Here is a 9,134-nt window from a genome sequence, read left to right on the forward strand (position 1 = left end):
ATACACACACATGCACACGCATGTGCATGCATACACGCACACACACAAATAACATACACACATATGGGGCAAAACGGGACAGTGGAGAGTTTTGCCCCAACACCCTTTGGTCCGTTTTGCCCCATTCAGGTTACAACAAAAAATGTCTGCTCTGCATCCAAACCTAGGGGAAAAATTCAAGGTTGTTGCCCCTTAAACATTGACATTTGAAATGCTTTAAAACATGATAGGCCATACTTACCTAAGGTGTTGGTATTTATTTCATTAATATGATATATTTGAAAGCATTACTTACATTGAAGACTTGAATTTCAGTATTTTTCTTCCTGTGTCATGAAAACAGCCGCCAAAACGAAACTTTTCGGGATGTGAGATCGAAGGTAAGTAACTTTGAATTAGAAAGCATTCACGACGGTTAAGTCCTATTTAGATGTCTAAAATGGGGCTGGTCCGTTTTACCCCAGTGATCCATCTTGCCCCTGTTTCCTCTACATCACATGCCGGACGGAAGGATCCCAAAAGACCTGTATGGAGAATTGGACTCTGGCACAAGAGCACGAGGACGAGCTTATCTTCGTTTCAAGGACGTCTGTAAGAGAGATATGAAGTCGCTTGATCTGGACATCCTAAGATGGAAGGAGGTCACAAAATGATCGCCCATACTGGAGACATATACTGCAAAAGGGGATGAAGCGAGCGGAAGAAAAACAGGAACTCGTCATCAAAGAAAAACGCACTCGACGGAAGGAAGAACCAGTAGCGCTGGCAGAGATCTCTTTCAAATGCAGTCGCTACTACTTCTAGTGAATCATAAATCCGAAAAAGAAGCACTCTCCAACCCAGAGAGCAGCAGAGTACATAGATAAAGATACCCTGGATTTTCACGTCCATAAAGCGCATAGGTTTACAACGTTTCTACAGACCCTAGGCCTATGGCCTCTCTAGCAAGTGGCTTCTAGAAAGGCCATATGCCTAGGGTCTGAAGGAACGCTGTAAAACTAAGAGCTTTATGGACGTGAAACCCAGGGTAATCCCGTAAACCGACCATATCTGTCTGTCTGTCTGTCTGTCTCTCTCTCTCTCTCTCTCTCTCTCTCTCTCTCTCTCTCTCTCTCTCTCTCTCTCTATATATATATATATATATATATATATATATATATAAACAATATATGAGTATATGTATATATATGTACATGTATATACATACCTTCATCTACATGTACATATAGATACATAACTGGGTACATGACGTGGCAAAAGAACATGGACAAAATGATAAACAAGGTACAACAAACAATATACATGTATGTATGTATACATACATACAGAGCTGGGCGTAAGTTCATTAATCCGTTAATCGCTAATTAACGAAGTTAACATTTTCGTTAACGATTTAACTTTTAATTTTTCTATTATTTTCAGATTGTCAGCGGCCAAACCTTTCCTTTTCTGGAAAAAGGAGCCGTTTACTCGTGATTTCAAAGTCACATTCGTCGAAAGCTTGCAAAATAACCCGAAAAGAAAGAAAAAAAAAACTCGCGAAACAAAACTCTCTTGGTGGGAAACATTGAGGTCCCCTCCCAGCTTTCTTTTCCGAAAAAAAAGTGACTTGCGGTGGGTTTGGAGGTCAGATACGATGAGTGCACCCGAAAAAACTGTAGAAAAAATTATCCCACACCGAGGTACGAAATATTTACTGAAAGAATAAAATCTTGTACCGATTATACCTGTATTTAAATTAATTCAAATTTTTGTACTTCATCTTGAAAAGTGGCAAATTTTTTGTCGGTTGCCATCTGGGATAATTTTAGTAAGAAATCAAACAGATAAGATGCATTAAGAATTTCAATTTTGGTGTTTATCTATAATGTTATTGCTTTTACACCTGTTAATCAAATTTACCTGTCCATAAAAGTCAAATTTACTCAGCAAGACCAGCTAAAATTACATAACTATAAACTAGTGGTATATTAAGATCCACTAACAACATTTCAAATGTGTTTGCAAAAAGTTTACAAAGTTACAATCAAATATAATGGACACCTCTCTTGAATCATACCAGATCGTACTGGAGTCTGGTGCAGCCTTCCAGCGTGCCAGACCAGTCAGACCATCCAACCCATTCCAGCATGGACAACGGACGTTAAATGATGATGATGATGATGATGATGATGATGATGATGATGATGATGATGATGATGATAACTATGAACAATGTTAACAAAACAATATTTGATAATAGATATCGTTTATTTTTCTTAATGCTTCCGGCAATTATTAATAGTTTTATACGCGAACAAACAGGTTCATTTAGAACTTTGAATTAAAAGAAAAATACTATTGACGTTAGTTAGTATTGACTATAAATGTAAATTTGGTTAGTCGTTTGTATAGATTAAGTGGAGTAGGAGCATATACGATGATGTTTATCCGTACTTATTAGGTCAGCCTATAAATAATGTGGTTTTTTATACTCCTTTTATCTTTCAAAATTTCTTTTTAAATCTAAAATATACTCTCCTTCATTTTCTACAATGCTCTCCCATCAAACTGGTAGACTTGCAAAGCCCCTTTTCCAAAATTCACTTGTCCGTGACGTAAAAACTCCTCCAGCGCTGTTCTGACCGCGTCTACAGAATTCATATTTTTTCCGTTCAATTGATTTTGAAAACTGAAATAAATGAAGAGTTAGATGGAGCAATGCCTGACAAATATGGTGGATGGAGCATCGTTTCCCATTCAAATTGTTCCAACCTCTGGAATGTCATCCTCGCTGTATGTGGCCGAGCATTATCCTGATGGAAGAACACCTTTCATCTACAAACCAAAGATGATCGTATTCTGATGGCAAGTAGGTGTCGCTGAATGGTTGAATGACCAAGTCCAAGCTTCTCTGCTAGTTCCTCAACAGTTACGATTGGATTTTGTTCCACCAGGGTTTGCAGGATGTTCTCGTCGAGCTCTACAGAGCTTACAGGACGAGGCTTGTCTTCTAGGCTGTAGTTTCCGTCTCGGAATTTCTGGAACCACCGTCGACCCTGACTTACGCTTATTGTCCGATCCCCATATATTACATTAATACTCCTCGCACTTTCCGTTGCGTTGTTCCCTTTATCGAACTCATAAAGCAAAATATGCCGAATATGCTCCTTTGTCACTTCCATTATAGCTTTGAAAAAATAACTGTTAAAGTCGAACTGTACTCTTCAAAACTTGCTCTATGAATAAGTACAAGATAAACTTACTACCTGCTTTTATAGCAAGTTGATACAGGTAGTTTATCCCGCCCCCTTCCGACTTTTAGTTCATGCAATTGGAAAAAACACACATTATTTATGGGATGGTCCAACATATATATATAACCTTGAACTAAATTTGATACATCATACAACCGTAGAGATCTTCAAGTTCTTCATAAGGCCATAGTGGTAGGGACTTATTTGCGAGGGCGTGGGCTTGCTTAAAAACAACAACAAAAGAACAAAAGGAAAGTCAGTCTATCTCGCATAAGCAACAGGAAATAGCCGTCAGTGTTGCTCCATTTACTGTCGTTAAGTCACAAATAATTTTGCCCGATGTTTTCACTCAAAATCCTCACTTTGAATTGCTGGTAAATATTCGTTCATTTATTTATACTTATTTTAAAAAAATGTATTTTGATAACCTATTATAAATAATTAAATATCTTATCAAGTTAATAATTGAATTAGTTAAATAATTTGAAAAAGAAACTTTCGCGTACGTGTGGTCTATATGTGTGTGTTTTTGATTTTGATTCATCATAGCAGCGAAAGAAACCGTATTAACGTAGTTTATCTACCCCCCAAGTAACTAAACTTGCTGGATTTACGATCAAATGCGTTCCAATCGTGATGATCCTATCTTTTCGTTCACCAGGAACTATAATGTGTTCTGTTTTTAAGACAGCTGATTGTGTCTCGAAGAAGATTTGACTGCTATTTTCAGCAATCGAACATTGTCCTGGTTAGCTACTGATCTAAGAGTACGATCAGAGCCATTCCAGCCGTGACCATCTATTTAAAAAATCTTTTCATTGTTGTTTGAACTTGTTTAGACTTCATAATGCAGAATGCCCACTAGCGTAGCTAGAGTGTGTGCAGCTCGGGGTGCTCCTACCGTTTGTCGCCCCGCAAAAAAACACATATTGCCTACAGCAGACCCAAAAGTGCCGCCAGGGGCAGACCGCCCCTACGCCCCCCACCCCCAGGGTATGGTTTAAGGAAAATCTGGCTGTACGACCACATAGAGGCTTGAATCTGTGTTGGCTTAACTATGTTATCTTAAATGTATGTTATTGTTGTCAACAATCCCAGTTTGACATTTCTAGTCATATATCAACGTTTCATTCATACGAAAAGAAGAGAAGACGACAGCGTACACAGCTCATCCAATTTTCATTTCAGCTAGTATTTGTTTCATTCAGCGGTACGTTAGCATTTATCCGGCTGGCATATGATTAAAAGCATTTCCAACCGTGACCATCCCTTAATTTTTTTCGTTTATCCGTGATTATATTAACCAAAACATTACTTTCATTTTGTTTAAAACATCGATTTCTAATGTTTACTTCCATTTTATGACAGCTGTCACGTACAAATCGCGTTTTCCGATTGAGTAAAAATAAAACTTTAAACCTTTGTAACATTTTTATAAAAATTTACTGCATTCAGCATGAAAAAGTACATTAATATACAAAATTTGAAAAGTTTCACTTCATTTAAAATTTTTTTAATCTGTGACAGCAATAGAAAAAAATTTTTTTTCTTTTTCTTTTTGTTTATCCTTTTCATTTTCTCATGGTGAAATTTTCTTACACTCTGTGATAGTATATTGCTCACACTCAGTGTGTGTGTGTGTGTGTGTGCATGCATGCATGCTTGTAAGGAATTTCATTAGGGCGACAGAGTGATTTAAGAAAGGTATGTAAAAGATAATTTATTGGTAAGCAATCGTTTTTGGTCTCAGATTAGTCAATGTTTACAGCTGGTTGTTCGTTAATTTACGTCAGATTTATTTATTTACTTTTGTTTTCATGATGTGGCGAAAGCAACATTTGCCTAGAAGTCAGTGGAAAATGAAAGAGATGGGCGCGTTCGCCCCCACCCACAACCATTATGTTTATATACATATTCACACATAAATCATACATACAAACATACATTGTGTGAATGTATTTCACTATTCAAGTCAGGAATAAGATAGTCAATGGATGCGTATGTGAGTGTGTGCGCTTGCGTGCCTGCTAGTCTTTTTCACTTTCTACTGACTTCAAAGCAAATGTTGCTTTAGCACTCAGTATTAAAAGAATTTGATTATAAATCTTCAACAATCAGATACCAATAAATGTAGTAGAATACATATCCCAGGTAAATCCCCAGGCATGACAGGTAAATCTAACAATCCTTTTGCAGACTTTCAAGAAATTCAGAGTATTTAAGAACAAAAAAAAAAAGATATGTACAGAGAAAATTGTATCTTTATTTTAGATCTCACCTCAGAGGAATTTCAACCATGTTTCGTGGTCTGCTACCACAACAGCTCCTTTATAGGATCCAGTTAGCTCAAGACATCATCAGAGCTAACTGGATCCTATAAAGGAGCTCCCCATGCATGACAGGTGAATCCAACAATCCTTTTGCAGACTTTCAAGAAATTCAGAGTATTTAACCCTTTCGTTACTGTATTTATTTTGAGATGCTCTGTATTTCTTTCAATTAATTTAAAATATAACAAAGAATTTAGTAAAATAACTTAGTTATCATTCAGCTAGTGTTAGGAACATAAATTATGACTAAGGTTTGGTGGAAGATTTTGATTCAAAACTTATGAAAACAAGACATTTGTACTACAGGTTGGTAACGAAAGGGTTAAGAACAAAAAAAAAGAAAAAGATATGTACAGAGAAAATTGTATCTTTATTTTAGATCTCACCTCATAAATCTGATAAATTTATTTCAATTGCATTAACATATATGTACAAGGATCACCATAAGTCGCTTTATCCATTTCTAATAATAAGAAACACAAATTTCCAAATGATTTAAAGACAGAAACATGGTAACAATTATATTTTGTCTTCAAATTAAATCTTATCTTCTAACAGAATGATGTTTGTGCTATTTTTATCCATTACGTGGTGATGATGATCCTTTCTACTGAAGGTACAAGACTTGAAATTTTGGGGAGGGGACTAGTCGATTACATTGAGCCCCAGTGTTTCACTGGTATTTAATTTATCAACCCTGAAAGGATGAAAGACAAAGTCGACCTCACCAGAATTTGAACTCAGTATGTAATGATGGGTGAAATACCGCTAAGCATTTCATCTAGAGTGCTAACAATTCTGCCAGCTCACGATTTGCTTTGCTATTGATTTCACCTTAATAATAATAATAATAATAATAATAATAATGATAATAATAACCTTAGTTTGACCTTAATTTCTTCTCTTTGCTTTTATTTTCCAGGGCCTTCCCCTTCCCATGGATGTGTAAGGACAAGGAGTTTAGGATTAAAAGCCTTGCGAAAGCCCTGTCAGAAAGTGAATATGATATCATTTTACTCCAAGAGGTATTCCTTACACTTACAACATATGATTTCATTATTTTTTTGTAATAATTTTAATTTTTTGTGGTATAAAGAGAAGTTGGTAAAAAAGTAAAACTATACTATCCTCAATTTAGTTTTCATATCTGTCCTCAGCTATGATCGTGAATGGTAGGTAATGACTAAAAGAATTTAATCAGAAATACTAGTGGCCAAAATGGGATTCCTCTGAAGGATCTCTAGAATAACATTCCTTGGTGGGATGTGTAGCTCAGAAATCAGTTTCTTTGTCTGAAGATCATAAGGGAGAATGGCGTTCCCTCAAGTGGTTATGTAAACCAATCTTTAATACTGTTGGGCTTTTCCTCCTGCCTGCACTTAGTAATTTTAAAGTGAGGATCAGTTCATGTAATCCGATTCCACTCTTTAGACCCAAAGCTTTTGGGTATGACTTCAAACTACATCTAGTAGTGGGGCTCAGGTCCACAAGTTCCAGGGATTTGAGGTGCGTGGATCTACATCTTAGCCACTATTTCCCCCAGGTCTACATTGACCTGAAATAGTAGTACCTGTCAGAGTCCTAGCTATGGGCTAATAAGCATGTTACGGAAGAAACACCAAGCACAAGTCATCACTGCCTTGTGAGTGTCATGGAAAAGGAAAAGACTAGAGGAGTCAACCTCAACAGCTAATCAAGCAGTGGAGTCTCTCAAGCAGTTCAGTGCTCTCTTCCACACTCTTCTGTCAACTCCAGGTTAGGTAGAGCTCTCCAGCCTTGTAAGGCAATTCACTGACAAGAAGGCCACTCCAATGTAAAACCTTCCGCTTGCAGGTCACCATAGCTGTTTTAGCCAACTGAGCCTCAGCTAACACCAGGCCCTGCACAAACACAAATCACTTCTCCCAGTCCCTCCTCACCTGAGCATCACCCCTGCACTGTCTTGTTTCCTTGTACATGAAACACTTTCTAACGACACAATATGGCTCCCGTCTTATACATGACAAAGACAATCTAAAGATGATTTCAAACCCTGTCATATTCCTTATTCATATCACATTGCATGAACACAAAATTCAATGAGTCAGGAAAGAAATTCTATGAAGTCACTTGGCCTGTTAGAAATAGCAGCCAAATAACTTTCACATTGTATTCTACTCTATTACACAATGTAACATGATTTTTATCTTTGGGTGGTAGCAACTGTAATTGCCTATTTGTTTACCCCTAGAAAGTATGAAAAATGGCTAATATTTTCTTCAAACTTTGCTTTTGTTACATTTATTCAAAGCACCAAAGAATCCCTCTTAACACATGGCTATGGTACTCTCCGACTGCTCCTGTTCATGATCAGAGATGCACATGTTGTCAGCCACTAAGAAACATGTTCAAGTGGTTAAGGTCAAGCAACTGACAAACAAATCTGTGGTATTGAGCAGAATATTTGCTACGACAATATTTCTGCTTCAAAAACTCAACACTGAATTTGTCTGAAGTGTAACAGAAAATAGGTCAGTTTCAAAACACTGATGTCCAGTGCACAAAAGCAAAGCAAAGTTTGAAGGGAATAGTAGTCATTTCCTTCGATTTCTAAATAGAAGCAAATAGGAAATAACACTTATTGATCGCTTACTGGTCATTATCTTCTTACTTTTCAATCCTCATGGCTCTCCCTCCATGAGAAAAAATTAAGCTCAACAACAACAACATTTAAATCGTTTTATATGCAAATAAAGTAAATATTTTCTAATTTTTCTTTCAATTTCTGACAATTCTTTCAATGAATTCTAGTTTAACAATGTTTGTTTCTTGCAGATTTGGTGCACGTCTGACTTTGAATATTTACAGTTAATTATTTCAAATAAATTACCATATTCCCACTATTTTTACAGGTAAGGAAGTAGTTTTGTTTTTGTTGTTTGATGTGGAGGGAAGGCAGTGACCATGGTCCTTTTATAGCTCTTGTAGGAGGGAAGGAGGAATCTATCCTCATCTGGAGGTGGTAGTGTTAAACCAAGTGACTTGACCATCTAGTCAGTCTCATGTTTCTCAACCATTTTTGTTATGGGAGTATCCTGAACACCCCCCACATGGCTGAAGGTGGATTAACCGATTACAATAAATAAGAACTGAGAGAACTGTCAGCAGACAGTTGACGGTGTTAGATCGGCCATGTTGGTTTACCATTTTAGTTGAACAGTTGGTGGTTGAACAGTGAATACTGAGTATTGTACCTAGATTCGAGTAGTACATATATTTTAAATTTCTTTTTCTGCTTGCAACACTGCAATCAAGATATCCTCAAACAGTTCAGTATTTTTTGGTGTCAATCTTGATAAACAATCAGCATGTCCTAATTTCTTAAACAGTATAAACTCCATCTTAAAATTGTAATTTAGTAATACAGTACCCCAGCATTGCAATCTAATAGTAGTGTGGGTAAGGATCCCTTTCTTCTACCCATATATAGATAATAACAGATGATGGTCTGATGGTCACTCTGCAGTCGAAAACTTCTACTCTCTAAGAATCTGTGAAATTTTCTTACGGCAAACATAATTACTAAAAC

General features: G+C 36.7%; 1 protein-coding gene across 1 annotated transcript in view; it reads left to right on the top strand.

Annotated features, from left to right (window-relative positions):
- The first annotated feature begins 3,428 nt into the window (after positions 1 to 3,428).
- LOC106876858 (putative neutral sphingomyelinase) overlaps positions 3,429 to 9,134 on the top strand; it is a 16,394-nt gene continuing 10,688 nt past the window's right edge. Inside the window, exons 1-3 of the mRNA XM_089363407.1 lie at positions 3,429 to 3,610; positions 6,489 to 6,591; positions 8,381 to 8,457. Coding sequence (XP_089219533.1) covers positions 3,576 to 3,610; positions 6,489 to 6,591; positions 8,381 to 8,457 — 215 coding nt within the window. The 5' untranslated portion in view covers positions 3,429 to 3,575. The remainder of the gene's footprint in view (positions 3,611 to 6,488; positions 6,592 to 8,380; positions 8,458 to 9,134) is intronic.

The sequence above is a fragment of the Octopus bimaculoides genome, chromosome 15, assembly GCF_046866305.1.
Source record: "Octopus bimaculoides isolate indiv1 chromosome 15, ASM4686630v1, whole genome shotgun sequence".
NCBI classification, from domain to species: Eukaryota; Metazoa; Mollusca; class Cephalopoda; order Octopoda; family Octopodidae; genus Octopus; species Octopus bimaculoides.